This window comes from Triturus cristatus, chromosome 6 (assembly GCF_964204655.1).
Source record: "Triturus cristatus chromosome 6, aTriCri1.1, whole genome shotgun sequence".
Lineage (NCBI taxonomy): Eukaryota > Metazoa > Chordata > Amphibia > Caudata > Salamandridae > Triturus > Triturus cristatus.
Genome location: NC_140589.1, coordinates 1,346,599,668 through 1,346,615,799, shown reverse-complemented (window position 1 = coordinate 1,346,615,799; position 16,132 = coordinate 1,346,599,668). Strand labels below are relative to the sequence as shown.

At 48.7% G+C, this 16,132-nt stretch overlaps 1 protein-coding gene across 1 annotated transcript in view; it reads right to left on the bottom strand.

Annotated features, from left to right (window-relative positions):
- XPO1 (exportin 1) overlaps window positions 1-16,132 on the bottom strand; it is a 908,600-nt gene that overhangs the window by 47,194 nt on the left and 845,274 nt on the right. The window contains exon 22 of the mRNA XM_085612347.1: window positions 11,833-11,967. Within this exon, the coding sequence (XP_085468473.1) occupies window positions 11,833-11,967 (135 nt within the window). The remainder of the gene's footprint in view (window positions 1-11,832; window positions 11,968-16,132) is intronic.

Sequence of the window (16,132 nt, the reverse complement as noted above, 5' to 3'; positions counted from 1 at the left end):
CGGCCAGAGGATTCGCCATCAAGCAAATCCGATCCTGAGCCCAGGACCAGAGCCGTAACGCTTCTCTGCAGAGACGATACGACCCCACTCCTACCTGTTTGTTGACATACCACATCGCGGTAGTGTTGTTCGTCAGGACTTGAACCGACTGACCGCAAAGGGAAGGGAGAACGGCCTTGAGCGCCAAACGTATCGCCCGCAATTCCAGAAGATTGATATGAGACAATCTTTCCTCCGGAGACCAAAGACCCTTGATCTCCAGATCCCCCAGATGAGCACCCCACCCTAGGGTGGAGGCATCCGTTATCACTGTGGCCACCGATGGAGGAAGATGAAAGGGCTTTCCTTGCGACAGATTGCCCCCCACGCTCCACCAAGACAGATCCGCTGATCGACTCCCTGAGATCTCCGTTGTGCTGATACCACTGGAGTGCCCTCATGTGCCAGCGTGCATGGTTGACCAACAGAATGCAGGAGGCGAACAGATCGAGCAGGTGAAGGACCTTCAGAACTGGAACAACCGCTCCATTGTGGAATAAAGGAACCATTTCCTGAATATCGAGAATTCTTTGAGGAGGAGGAAATGCTCGACACACAGTAGTGTCCAGTACTGCCCCTATGAACAGGTTGCGCTGAGAAGGCACAAGGTGAGATTTGGGCACATTGATCGAAAAACCCAAGTCGAATAACAGTTGAGCTGTTACATGCAGATTATGTTGCACCATCTCTTGGGACACTGCTTTCAGAAGCCAGTCGTCCAGGTAGGGGAAAACCGGAATCCCCAACCTCCTGAGATGTGCAGCCACCAATGCCATCACCTTCGTGAAGACTCGAGGTGCGGTAGTAACACCAAACAGGAGGACTGCAAACTGGTAGTGTTGCGACCCAACCGTAAAACGGAGATACTTCTTGTGCGACTTCAGGATTGGGATGTGAAAATACGCATCCTGCAAGTCGATTGACACCATCGAATCTCCTTTCTGCAACGCTTGAAGAACCTGTGCAAGGGTCAGCATCTTGAATTTCTCCTGCTTCAGGTAAAAATTCAAGACTGAGGTCCAGGATTGGACGCAATCTGCCGTCCTTTTTGGAAATCAGGAAATACCGGGAGTAGCATCCCTTACCCCTTTCCTGCTCTGGAACCACCTCTATCGCACCTTTTTGTAGCAATGCGAGAACCTCCTTTTGAAGAAGCAGATGGTCCTCTGAACAAAAACCTTGGCAAGGAGGGTAAGGGGGGAGGAAATTCCAGAAAGGGAAGGGCGTACCCCTTCTCTACGAGGTTTAAAACCCCAAAGGTCCGTCGTGACCGATTTCCAACCTCGCAGAAAGTAGGACACCCGACCCCCCACAGGTCTCACATGATCTAGGATGGGGGATCTAGGGCTGCTTCACTGAAGCTTCATTGGGAGCAGAGGAGGCAGAAGATGAAGATAGGATGCGGCCAGAACCTCTCCGACCCCTTTGTCTTCCTCTATATGACCCATAGAGAGGATTCTGCTGCTGCTGTGGAGGTTGACGGAAGGTACAAAAGGAAGACCTCCCAAATCCTCTATACTTTCTGAAGCCAAATCTGTTAGCCAGAGTCTGTAAACCCAAAGGCTTTGCAGTAACCCTGCTATCTTTAAACCTCTGTAAGGCGGAATCTGCTTTCTCCCCAAACAGTTTTTCTCCATCAAAAGGCAAGTCAACTAACGTAGCCTGAACATCCGTAGAAAAGCCTGAAGAACGAAGCCAAGCTTGCCTCCTAGTGGCTATCGAAGACCCCATAATTCTAGCCACAGAATCAGCAGTGTCTAGACCAGACTGAATAACCTGCCTTGCGGCAGCTTGAGTGTCCATAACTACCTCCATAAAAGAGGCCTTCTCTTCTTCAGGCAGCTTAGGGGCTAATAGCTTCATCGAGTCCATCAGGGCATGAACATAACGCCCCAATAAGCAAGTGGCATTAGTCTATTTAAGAGCCAGATGAAAAGGCCTTTTTGGCTGTTTGTTCGGTCTTTTTAGGATCCCTATCCGCTGGTGCTTGAGGGAAGGCGCCGGACGATTGCTTCGAGCAGGAAGCTTGCACCACAAGGCTCTCTGGTGAAGGGTGAGAAGAAAGGAAGCTCGGATCCCCCGGAGCCACCCTGTATCTCCTTGCCACTTGTCTGGATACTGCAGGCGAAGAAAGAGGCATGCGCCAAACGTCCATCACTGGCTCTAAAATAGCCTCATTAAAGGGCAACAAGGGCTCTACAATAGACAATGGTGAATGTAGAAATTCAGTCAAAAGGTTTGGTTTATATTCCGCAGAGGGCAACTGTAAGTCCAGCAACTCTGCAGCCTTTCTGATGACCGAATGATAAGGAGCCAACTCTTGTGGAGGAGAAGGCCTAGTAGAAGAATGCTCCCATTCTGGAGTAGTATCAGGCCCACTAGCATCCTGAATGCCTTCAAACTCATCAGTTGAATCTCCAACCTCACCTTCCTCCACTTCCTCTCCATAACGCTCCTCCTCCAAAATCCTCTGGGCTTCTGTTCGAGAACGGATACGAGGACCCGGCGTCAGCGGCGCCGTACGTGGAGCAGATGGAGTCTGCAACAGCGTCGAGGGAGGCTCCGAAGGCAAACGATCCAGACGAAGCCGGAATGGATCTCCAGACGGCACCGGTAACTGCCATGAAGGAGCCATCGGCAAGAAGGGCATAAAAGGAGCTTGAGCATAACGCTGCGGCACTCCCAAGGTGTATGCCATTGGACACACGGGACCAGATGGCGCGCCGGATGTAAAGGCAGCCCTTTGAAAAACCCCATACATCGCATTGAGGAAATGCGTTGAATCCGCACCTGGAGTGGGGAATTGCGGGTACGGGTTTGATCCTGGAACCGATCGAGGAGTATCAGGAACCGGAGCCCTCCACTGGCGCCGCAGGTTCAGCTGGCACCGGAGAAAGTTCTTCCTCCTGATCCGGATCGGAAGCTGGAGACTCCACTGGCGCCGGTGACTGCGCCGGAGTCAACTTCGGCGAAGGTGACTTCTCTGGAGACATACGAGAAGGGGAAGGAGAAAACACTTCCTTGCTTCGGCACCGAGGCGACCTCGAAGCCTTACTACTAGACGATCGGCGCCGAGAGCTAGGCTTCCTCTTCTTACGGTGTTTCTTTGACTTCGAAGAGTGCGAAGTCGACGACTCCAGGCCTCGACTTCTTTTTCCTACCTCTTCTTTCCTTCTTCGCCTTGGCCGTGAACAGTTTTGCCTCCCTCTCTTTCAGGGCTTTGGGGTTCATCTTTCTACAACAGGAGCAGTCATCCACATCATGGTCAGATGAAAGGCACCATAAACAATCTTCGTGGGGGTCAGTAATGGACATGTGGCCCCCACATTCCCTACAAGGTTTAAAACCTGACTCTCGTCGAAGACATGGCTTATCCAGAAACAGTAACCCACTGCAAGTCAATAAAGTAGCAGGAGAGTGCTGGAAAACCGTTCCGCGTCGACGGCGCGGAAAAAAGGGAACTGACGTCATCACGCCGACATGGGTCTCTTATCGCTCCGGTGACGTCATACGGAGTCGCGAGCGGAGGTATTATGACGTCCACGTTGGCGTAGAGAGCTGGGAAAAAAAGTTCAGTAGAATGCTGGCGCAGGGTATATTCACAAGGTGAGGAATCCACTGGCAGCTGTATCCATCAGAAAGGAACACTTTCAATCATACAGTGGCAACAAAAAAACATTACCATTCTGGTTTTCTTACAACATTAATAACAATTTGGGGCGACATACGCCCCAATCCAAAGGCAAAGCACTCTAATCCTTGAATCCTCAGTTAATGTTGAAACCAATTGATCATATTTTAAGACCTGTAATCAATCGCTTGCACAATTTTGTTTTCTTAACTCCCGTTTGATCCACAGGTGCAGTATCATGCCAATTTTCCAGATTTCTAATGTCATTGATGTGCCCGTCCGGACCTCTTTACAACAACACGTACTGACGCATCTTATTCATCCAAAGGCAGCTTTTATTAAAATACCCAATGCATTTCGGGCTACTGGGGCCCTTCGTCAGGGGTCACTACAAGTGATAATAAACACACATATTAATTACACAATCATTTTCTAATACGCAAAATTATACTTCTATTATTAAACTGAAAGCAAATTGCATTGCCCAAGTTGAAAGCTCCCTGCTTGCTGTGCTAACTCTGTCCATGCACTGAAACTTCCGTTCCCCAACTTGTAGTACGAAGCCTCTGGCAACATTCAGACTAATCCTTTTAGTTCTAAATTTAAAGACAACCACATTATTCTACCATTGGCTCCCCTTGGAATGCTACTTTGTTGAACACACAGCCCTCTGCCTGATTCTTTCGTACGTATTTACTTCCCCTGCTTTTTAAAATTTACTGCTAATACTGCTCTGATGTTCTCTCTCTTTCTGCTAACTCATGCTCCTTACACATAAGTATACACCTTCTTTAAACATTTGAAGTTCGCCCTGAGGTACGCACTTTTGACCTCCCACTTTGTTCTAAACATGAACGGATTGCCAATTTTCAAAACCTCAATTATAATACGTGAACTAAATGTTAAAAAAGCCTCCCACATTTAAACCACTCTGCAACACGTACCTGCCGTAAATCAACCCTCTTCATCTTTTTTTCAAAAGAAGTGTTGACAATCATGTTCACCCTTCGTATTTAAACTAGCTGTGATGTTGTAATCCCTCCCATGTTCACCGCCAATTAAATGATGCCACCTGAAGCAGATTGCTCTTTTCAGAACACCCCGCCCTCCTGATCTTAAAACTACTGCTCCCACAATTCAGCAATTGGAACGAAAAAAACAATGCTATACTGATGTTAAATCAACACAAAACATTTACTTCTGATAATGCAAGGGCTCGCAAAAAAATGTCAAATGCTCTTTAGAGTTCACTATTCAAATTGCGCAATGGAGTGCACGTTAATCTAATATCACTTGTTTGTCCCGTTTCTTGTAACATACTGTCTGGATGTGATCTTCCGCCGAACTTGTGGAAAAAACGACCTCCGCAATGTTCCTTCTTCATTCCTTTTATCGCAATTCGGGCGGGTGCAAACCCAGGTAGGGCAATAATTGTAGTTTATACTTGTTTCAGAAAAGGGAATGCACACCTATTCACAAAGTAATCCTTAAATTAATCCTCATGATGCATTGATGCGTGCTCTTCGGAAAAAAGTGCCTTGCCCATTGGCACTTGGAATAACATGAATAACAATTTGGGGCGACATACGCCCCAATCCAAAGGCACAGCACTCTAATCCTTGAATCCTCAGTTAATGTTGAAACCAATTGATCATATTTTAAGACATGTAATCACTCGCTTGCACAATTTTGTTTTCTTAACTCCCGTTTGATCCACAGGTGCAGTATCATGCCAATTTTCCAGATTTCTAATGTCATTGATGTGCCCGTCCGGACCTCTTTACAACAACACGTACTGACGCATCTTATTCATCCAAAGGCAGCTTTTATTAAAATACCCAATGCATTTCGGGCTACTGGGGCCCTTCGTCAGGGGTCACTACAAGTGATAATAAACACACATATTAATTACACAATCATTTTCTAATACGCAAAATTATACTTCTATTATTAAACTGAAAGCAAATTGCATTGCCCAAGTTGAAAGCTCCCTGCTTGCTGTGCTAACTCTGTCCATGCACTGAAACTTCCGTTCCCCAACTTGTAGTACGAAGCCTCTGGCAACATTCAGACTAATCCTTTTAGTTCTAAATTTAAAGACAACCACATTATTCTACCATTGGCTCCCCTTGGAATGCTACTTTGTTGAACACACAGCCCTCTGCCTGATTCTTTCGTACGTATTTACTTCCCCTGCTTTTTAAAATTTACTGCTAATACTGCTCTGATGTTCTCTCTCTTTCTGCTAACTCATGCTCCTTACACATAAGTATACACCTTCTTTAAACATTTGAAGTTCGCCCTGAGGTACGCACTTTTGACCTCCCACTTTGTTCTAAACATGAACGGATTGCCAATTTTCAAAACCTCAATTATAATACGTGAACTAAATGTTAAAAAAGCCTCCCACATTTAAACCACTCTGCAACACGTACCTGCCGTAAATCAACCCTCTTCATATTTTTTTCAAAAGAAGTGTTGACGATCATGTTCACCCTTCGTATTTAAACTAGCTGTTTAAAGAAGGTGTATACTTATGTGTAAGGAGCATGAGTTAGCAGAAAGAGAGAGAACATCAGAGCAGTATTAGCAGTAAATTTTAAAAAGCAGGGGAAGTAAATACGTACGAAAGAATCAGGCAGAGGGCTGTGTGTTCAACAAAGTAGCATTCCAAGGGGAGCCAATGGTAGAATAATGTGGTTGTCTTTAAATTTAGAACTAAAAGGATTAGTCTGAATGTTGCCAGAGGCTTCGTACTACAAGTTGGGGAACGGAAGTTTCAGTGCATGGACAGAGTTAGCACAGCAAGCAGGGAGCTTTCAACTTGGGCAATGCAATTTGCTTTCAGTTTAATAATAGAAGTATAATTTTGTGTATTAGAAAATGATTGTGTAATTAATGTGTGTTTATTATCACTTGTAGTGACCCCTGACGAAGGGCCCCAGTAGCCCGAAATGCATTGGGTATTTTAATAAAAGCTGCCTTTGGATGAATAAGATGCGTCAGTACGTGTTGTTGTAAAGAGGTCCGGACGGGCACATCAATGACATAAGAAATCTGGAAAATTGGCATGATACTGCACCTGTGGATCAAACGGGAGTTAAGAAAACAAAATTGTGCAAGCGAGTGATTACATGTCTTAAAATATGATCAATTGGTTTCAACATTAACTGAGGATTCAAGGATTAGAGTGCTGTGCCTTTGGATTGGGGTGTATGTCGCCCCAAATTGTTATTCATGTTATTCCAAGTGCCAATGGGCAAGGCACTTTTTTCCGAAGAGCACGCATCAATGCATCATGAGGATTAATTTAAGGATTACTTTGTGAATAGGTGTGCATTCCCTTTTCTGAAACAAGTTTCTTACAACATTGCCATATAGTTTCTCTCGGGAGCATGGTCTTTGGAGCACAGCACTCTTTTGGTGTCATAGCATGGGTGTTATGGCTATGAATCTTCTTTATCCCGCTCACCGTTTTGTATGCACTAACTATGGGGTACACGCACGTTTTACTTTTGGCGTTTTTCGTTCATCCTGGTACACCTGGATTGGTAAATTTAACAGCCAGCACATTTGTGCAGCTGCACTCGAGCTTATATAGGGCAATTACAATCTGCAGGAGACCAATATGAACTTCAGGATTGAGGCAAGTTGGGTAATGTCGCTTTCCATGTATAAAATGTAAATAGGTATAACACAGCAATGTCGACATGAGTGTAACAGTATGTTTTTCGTTATAGGTTGGCCCCTGACGAAGGGACTTCTTCGTCCCGAAATGCATCGGGCTCATATGAACAAATCTTTACTTTGTCAATGTACTGATTTATGTACAGTCATACGATTGAGATTACAATTGTGTTTATATTCACACACATTTGTTGGACAATTTACATACCGTATGTTGGATTATGTTATTTTATCATGATTTAATGATGGATATATAAATTGGAAGCAGAGTTAAAATAATGGTTTAATGTTTTGATTATTTGTCTCACATGAGACTTGGGTATTAGTACCCAGTGAACAGTGCACGGCACTATCAAGTTGATGTACTTGTAACAGTCTCTAGGTATCAGGGGTACCATTTACTAGGGGCTTATACGGATCTTAAAGTGGTACCATTTGTGGAACAAAGGAAGAGTTTAGGGAAAGAACACTGGTGCTGAGGGGACCTGGTTAGCAGGAACCCAGCACACTTTCAGTCAAAGTTGCATCTGATACCAGTCAAAACGTGGGTGGCTACTGCTATAAAAAAACGGGTAAGTACAGCAAGTCTTCCCAGGAGGGCAGAAAGCAATCTGCAGGACTTTCCCGTGTGCATCAGTAAACGGGCACTGGAAGTTTTGGGCAACTCACTGGAAAGTTTGGGCAACTAGCGTAGCAACTTCTAAAGTTGCACTTTGTCCACCAGTGACATTAAATTTGATTTAACAATTACATCAGATTTAATTAACTGATTTTTTTTTATACCAAACAGTCAACCTTAGTAGCCCCATTCATTAGTTAGTAAGGCTGGGGTGTCAGGCTGTAACTCTACTTGCTAATGGGGCTACTTGCTTTTCGACAGTAAAAACAACTATTCCAAGTTCTTACTGCTAGAACGTGTAAAAAGTACATGTTTCAATTATTATACTGCACTCTGCCTTAGGGCTCGTTAGTACTGCCACAGGGGTGGGTGACTTACATAAATTAAAAAGAGGTTTGGGTTTGCCATTATTTTAAATGTCAAAGTAGGGTTGACGGTTTTAACTGTCCCTAAATTCTGAAGTGGCAGACTGGGAGCCATGTTTTACGTTTTCCTACTCAGGGTGGCACAAGAAGTGCTGCAGTCCATGATGGACACCAACTTACAGGCCCTGGGCACCCCTGGCGCCATATACTAGGGAGTTAAAAGAAAGTTAGGGTATGCCAACTAAGGACAAGCCAATTAAAATATGCAACATTTTAAGGGTCAGAGGACATGCAATTTGTTCTGAAAAATAAGGGTAAAACATCAGGGTAAATCTGCAAAAAGCCAGTTTCCTTATAGTATACATGGTTAGAGCTCTCAAGGGAAATCCCAGCAAGAGGCAAGGTTGAAAATCTGAAGTGTGATGAGATACTGAAATTTAAGTTCCGAACACACCTCCCTTAATGGGTGGAGCTTGTACCACCATTATTAGGTTCACTGACTATGTACATAATGGAGAACATATTGCTCAGCATGAATACAATTCTTACTCTGCTATTAGTAAGCATACGGACTCTTTCCAACCCAATGGTGAGGAAAATGCAAGCATATTAAACTATGAAAGATCAACTGCTGCATATTTTAGGTGTGCATGGTTTAATTGACTGTAGGAGAGTAGGGTCTGCTATCCTATGGTCATCCCAAATTTTTGCTTTTTGCTTCACTGGTTTTTGACATATTGAGGCTGTGGGCCTGCCAATCAGACCCCCAGCCTGCTGTTCTCTCTACTAAATTTACACTATGCACCCTAGGTGCATAACCAATTGGAAGTGGATCACCCTGTGAGCCCCTGTACCAGTGTACACTAGGTACCCAGGGCATTGGTGTATCCAAGGCCTACCAGGGGCTGAAGCATGTATTGTGCCACCCCTGGCCTGGCCTAACAATTTGACACAACTGGCTGATCACTCAGCTGGGGTAAGTTGGTGTAACCACCTCTTACTTAGGTGTAGTATACCTATACCTAACCTTAAATGGGACACATGTTAACCTATAAGTCACTCCTATGGCAGGCCTTGACAATCCTGAAGGCAGAGTGCTTGGTTCCATGTGAGATGGTGCTCTGGCATGAGCTGAACCTGTCTGCAGTGGTCGGAACCACTTCCTTCTACTGTTTCCAGATATCGTCATACCATATACTCTTAAGTGCATTATGAACCTCGCGGTTAAATGCTATCTTTGGTTTGGCTTTATCAAAACATATCGAGTAAGGTGTCATATGAATTGGAATACTAACCCCTCGCCAATTCTGGCGACGGGGTTAGCATTCCACCCTTCTAGAGGGACACGACATGTACAGTACCTGAAACCCGGGTAAAATCAGACATAGTCTCAGCTCCACAAAATGGATGCTGCCACCACAGACACAAGTCTGCCCTCCTGCTGCTGGGAGTCCTTCCAGCTTGGGAGACGTGGACAAAGGGTTTCCTGCCAGGGGAGGTGCGAGCACCACCCCAGACAGGATTTTGTGTATTGGTCAGGTAGGGCTTGAAAGAAACCAGACATGCCTGAGGCTCACAAGGAGCCTCGGTGCATACGCCAGTTCAATCCGGTCCTGGGGCACACCAGCCCCGGACCTGGGGCGAGCTGGACAAAGGATTGGGGGTGTAACCACCCCCCTTCCTGGTCCCACCCTTAGGGAGGGACCTAGCAGGTAGTCCGGCCTCTAGAATCCGCTTAAAGGTAGGAGCTGTGTCCTAAGACTTCAGACATCCTGGAATCAACTTAACCACAAGAAGAAGATGGGAACTTCGACGCTCTGCTGCACAGAGGACTGAAGGAAATCTCCCCTATGGTCAGGGAGTGACCATCTTGCTAACGCAAGCACCAACCAGCTATTGAACGTCTGCTTTGCCGCCGCCTCCTGCCGGAGCCCGAGCCCAGAGCCCGACAAGACCTGGACCTCCAGACCTCTCACCGCCCGATCCACAGTCCCTGAAAAGAAGGAACCCGTGGAGGCACCGAGACACGTGGAGCCAGCCATCTTGGAAGACCGACGACAAGCTGCAAGCGCAACGACAGAGGCTCCCTCCAAGTTGTGCTTTGGGTCCTGAGAAGCCCAACACCCGAGCAGCATCTGCACCAAAGGTGAGCCCTCCGGCATCTCCACGATCTGCGTGGGGCCCCTCTGCACTTTGCATCTCGACGCGCCTGCCCGGTCCCTGGCCCGTTGGCTAGTGGCCATTTTGGCGACGAAACTTGAAACTAACGACGCTGGTCTGGTTGCTCCAGACTGGCCCTAGCTGCTCTCCAAAAGAGCAGCCCCTCTGAACTTGCTGGTCAGAACAATCAGCTTTCCTCTCTTTCCACGACTCCTGCCTTTGCCAAGGCTTGTTTGCTTCTTTCGAGTCGCCAACACCGCCGACAGCGAGAGCCTGCGTGGGACAGCTCGTGACTCGACTCCTGGACGTCGTCGACCTTCAGGGACCACGTGGCTGTGGAGACAAGCTACCCTTCACCACCTGTTTGCACCCGACATCGCCTGGTACCTACCTGGTGCCACGCCGGTCACTGGCTAGTGACTGTGAACACTGTCCCCTCTGCTTTCAGGTCTTCTACAACTCCGATCCAACGCAGCTCTTCTGGACCGACCGCCTGCAGCATCTTTGTCATCAGGCTCCATTGAATCGATAGAAGAAACCAGACGCACTTCCGAGACCTATGCACCCGCTTCCTGTGGGTGAGGTAAAGCTGGCACTCCGGTGCCCAAGTGTAGAGAATCATCTCTAGTGTCTGTGTTTTGAATCTTGAGATCGTAGTCCACCCAGAAGACCCTTTCCGCAGTAACTTTTAAACTTTTACGCACCCATTAAAAACCTATGGGAGCCCGCGTGTAACTTTCCTCACTGCACACGCGACCCGTGGACCTCCTGGTCACTAACTGAAGTTAGCTCCTTGTAGGCCCAGCGATTCTAGGGGCCCTAGGCCTTTTCCCTTTCCTGTTCGTGGTACTTATACCACTATTTTAGTATATGGTTTGAGTGGCCACCAGGGCCCATCCATATAAAGTGCAACTTCTGTATATTATCACATTGTCTTGTTTAACGATTTGTGCACCTGTGCTCATAAAGAGTCTAGGGGATACTTTGAGAAATAAATACATATATATTTTCAATATATATCTGTGTGGTGTCCTTTCATTGGTATAAAGGGGGGTTACAATTGGTAAAACAGCCTGCTTAACACGCTTTAACGAGTTTAGCCTCAAAGACTGCTTAGCCTACGCTACCACTAGGGCAGCTAGTCCGAAAAGGTTGACTTACAACCACACCATAAGGGTTGCTTGGCATGGTACAAGGTGGTCACTTTAACTAGTGAACATCATATACCAGGCCAACTTCTCACATTGACCTACTAGCTGAAATTGATAAAGGGGACTGCAATAAGGTATTCAAGCAAGTCAGTAATACAGCATGGATTTTCATAAACGTACCTGCAGTATGGGAAGTGTCAGTTACAACAGAGAAAATATGCTGAAGAATATCACAGAAGTATGTTTGATAGAAACTCTGGGCAGCTGCTTCTTCTTGTCCCACGTTTTGTAATAATGTGTAAAGTATTTGAAGGCCTGCAAGAACAGGGGAGAAAACAAGAGGCTAAATAAAAGTTCAAAAGGTGACAGTATTAGTTGCTCATACCAATGTACAAGAAACACGAGGTAACACGTTTGACACATCTTATCCACTTACATGCTGTGCCTAATCCAGCCAGTCAATCACTTGGCATGGATAACTTATCCTACCAATATCAGGTTTTTTATTGGGATCATAGGGCAGCTACTGGGCCTTACCCTGAGTGTGCCAGAGCAACAATACCAGTGCACTCTTAAATTGACAGACCAGGTGCTTTTAGGTTCCTAGTCTCAGGTTAGACAGGGTCATTCGTCAATGCAGATTTCAGAATGTGGAATTGCTCGGAGACCAGAAATCAGTTTGACCCAGTACACAATACTCAATAAGAACAAGTTACTTACCTTCGGTAACGATGTATCTGTAAGAAACATTAGTTAGTTAGATTCCTCACCTTAGAATAACCCCAGGCGTCAGGCTGGATCCGGAAAGATTTTTGTAGCAATACCCCTTGCGCGTCGCTAGGCGTCGTCTGCGGCTCCGGGTCAGTCGTTGGCGTCGTGCGCCGGAATGACGTCGGAGTACTTACACGCCGCCCTCGCGCGCTGACGTCAGTTCTTGTACATAGCTTTCCGTGCCAGGGACGTTGAGCCATGCAAGAGACAGACACTGGTGCCAAAAAATCTAGGGCCCCTGAAAGGGAGAACCTTAACCCTAGATGTCTGTTCGCAGAACGGGGTGGGTGGGTCGGTGAGGAATCTCACCAATATTTCTTACAGATACATAGTTACCGAAGGTAAGTAACTTGTTCATCTGAAAGAAACACGTTAGTTAGATTCCTCACCTTAGAATAGATACCCCAGCAATAACAACCCCGGTGGTGGGTCTGCGAACCAAGATCACACCTGAAAGTCCTGGAGAACAGAACGGCCAAAGTGGCCATCCCTCCGGACTTGGCTGTCAAGGCAGTAATGTCTCGCAAACGTGTGCAGCGAAGCCCACATCGCCGCCTGACAGATGTCCTGCAAGGGGACTCCCCGTCCCAGTGCAGTCGTGGCCGCTGTGGCCCGAGTAGAATGGGCCCGTAGCCCAACAGGAGGAACCTTTTTCGCCAAAGAATAGCAGGTCTTAATACACAACACACCGAGAGATGGTCCGCTTGTGTACAGCTTTACCCTTCTTAGCCCCTACGTATCCAACAAAAAGTTGGTCGTCCACCCGGAACAGTCTTGTGCGGTCCAAATAAAAGGAGAGCGCACGTTTTGGGTCCAGACGGTGGAGCCTCTCTTCATCTTTTGAAGGATGCGGAGGCGGAAAGAAGGTGGGCAGCGTGACAGATTGCCCGATGTGAAAGGGAGTCACGACTTTAGGCAGGAAAGAAGGACACCAGAAGAGTGAGAACAAGGTTCAAGTCCCACTGAGGCATTACGAAAGGAACAGGAGGGTACATATGAGTAATGCCCTTGAGAGCGTGAAACAGGGGACTTGAAAAGAGAAGGCTGATCAGGAAGCCGAAGGAAGGCAGAGATAGCAGCAAGATAACCTTTCAAGGTGCCCAGAGCAGAGCCCTGCTGGGCCGAAGAAAGAAGAAAGAGGAGAACCTCAGAAAGAGGGGCAGAAAGGGGATCCACAGCCTTTGCTGTGCACCATGCCACAAATTTGTTCCACCGACAGGCGTATACCATCTTTGTGGAGGGATGCCTGGCTGCCAGAATGACATCACAGACTTCAGGAGGCAAGTCAAATGGCAACAACTTCCGCCGCTCAATCTCCACGCATGTAGGTGGAGGCTGGACAGGTTTGGGTGGAGGACCGTCCCCTGCTGCTGCGACAGAAGGTCCTACTGAAGAGGCAGTCGTATCGGGCGATCGATGGACATACTGAGTAGCTCGGGATACCAGTACCTTCGTGCCCAATCCGGAGCCACCAAGATGACTTGGGCCCGGTCGCGCCTGATCTTCTTCAGCACTCTGGGCAGAAGTGGTAAAGGCGGAAAGGCGTACAACAGACCGCAACTCCACTCGCGACGAAAAGCGTCTGAGCGAGTGCCGCCTTGGAAACTCCAATGCGCAGAACTGCTGACATCGCGCGTTCTCTTCGGTGGCGAATAGATCTAACCAAGGCTCTCCCCACTGCAGAGAGAGACCTTGCACCACGTCAGAGTTCAGACGCCATTCGTGATCCATCATGCACCGGCGGCTGAGGTCGTCCGCTCTGGCGTTCAGAGAGCCCGCCAGATGTTGAACCACTAGGGTGATGCCCTGGTGTTCCAGCCATGTCCAGAGGCGCAGGGCCTCCTGACAAAGGGTCCACGACCCCACCCCGCCCCGTTTGTTGCAATACCACATGGCGGTGGTGATGTCTGTGAACACCTGCACGACACTTCCCCGGACAGAGGGAAGGAAGGCTTTCAGCGCAAGTCGAGTCGCCCTCCGCTCCAAAAGATTGATATGGAGCAGAGTCTCCGCCGGAGACCAGAGTCCCCTGATCTCCGCCTCTCCCATATGGCCCCCCCAATCCCAGGAGGGACGCATCCGTCACTACCAAGTGCTCCGGTTGGGGAAGGGAGAGGGATCTGCCGCTGACCCAATCGCGATTCGTGAGCCACCACTGCAGCTGTTTCGCAGTGCCCTCCGAGATCAAGACGTGGTCGGACAGGTTGCCTCGATGCTGGGCCCACTGAAACTTCAGGTCCCACTGCAGAGCCCGCATCCGCCATCTGGCGTGAGGTACTAACAGGATGCAGGAGGCCATCAGCCCCAGAAGCCGCAGCACCAACCGGACCGAAATCTAGGACAGAGACCGGAAGATGGGAATCAGGGCGTGAATGTCCAGGACCTGCTGTTCCGGCGGATAGACACGGAACTGCGCCGAATCGAGAACCGCCCCTATGAAAAGGAGCTTTTGAAAGGGACTCAGGTGCGACTTCGGCACATTGATGGAGAACCCCAGCGAATGCAGGAGGTCTGCCGTAGTCTGGAGGTGGGAGACGACCTGCTGGGGCGAGCCCGCCTTCAACAGCCAGTCGTCGAGATAGGGGAAGACTGGGACCCCTGATCTGCGCAGATGAGCTGCGACCACCGCCATCACTTTCGTGAACACCCGAGGGGCACTGGTGAGGCCGAAGGGGACCACGGTGAACTGAAAGTGCTCCTGACCCACCGTGAACCGCAGGTAACGCCGGTGGGCCAGCAGGACGGGGATGTGGAAGTAAGCGTCCTGCAAGTCCAACGCTACCATCCAGTCTCCAGGGTCTAGGGCAGCAAGAACCTGAGCCAAAGTGAGCATCTTGAACCGTTCCTTCCGGAGGAAGGTGTTCACGCTTCTGAGATCCAAGATCGGGCGTAGGCCCCCTTTGCCCTTCTTGGGAACCAGAAAGTAGTGGGAATAGCAACCACGACCTACTTCTGGACCAGGAACGCGCTCGACGGCCTCTTTGGCCAAGAGGGCCGAAACCTCCTCCCGGAGAAGATGCAAATGATCCAGACATACGGTGGTTCTGCGGTGGCATGGCTGGAGGGGTCGTCTCTAAGGGGAGGGAGTAGCCCCTTCGGACGATTTGCAGCACCCACCTGTCCGAAGTGATGGAGTGCCAGTGGAGCAGGTGATGGCGAACTCTGCCCCCCACTGGCATTGAATGGGCCTGAAAGCTCAGACTAGGAGGGCTTTGAGGCGGATGCTGCCGGGGTGGATGTGGACTGACCGGCACGTTGTCCTCCAGAACCGCCTCGGCGGAAACCGCGACCAGGTTGGTTCTGCGGCCGGTGGCTGGGCGGACGTGAGGAGGCGCCCCTTACTTGGCCACGAAAGGGGGGGGGAAAGCGGAAGTTTGCGGCCGCGGGGCCGAAAGACCCAAGGACATGGCCCGGGAGTCCTTGAACCGGGCCAGCGCACTGTCCGCCTTCTCGCCAAAAAGGCGAGTGCCATCGAAGGGCATGTCCATGAGGGAGCTTTGGACATCCCCTGAAAACGACGTGGACCTCAGCCAGGCGTGACGCCGAAGCGCCACCATGGTGGAAATAGCACGACCCAGCGAGTCCGTGGTGTCAAGTCCACATCTAATGGCGTGCCGCGCTGCATCTCGCCCGTTAGCAAGTGCTTGGGTGAGTCGCTCCCGGGCCTCCTCCGGGCACAAGGGCAGCACGTCCTCCACCGCATCCCACA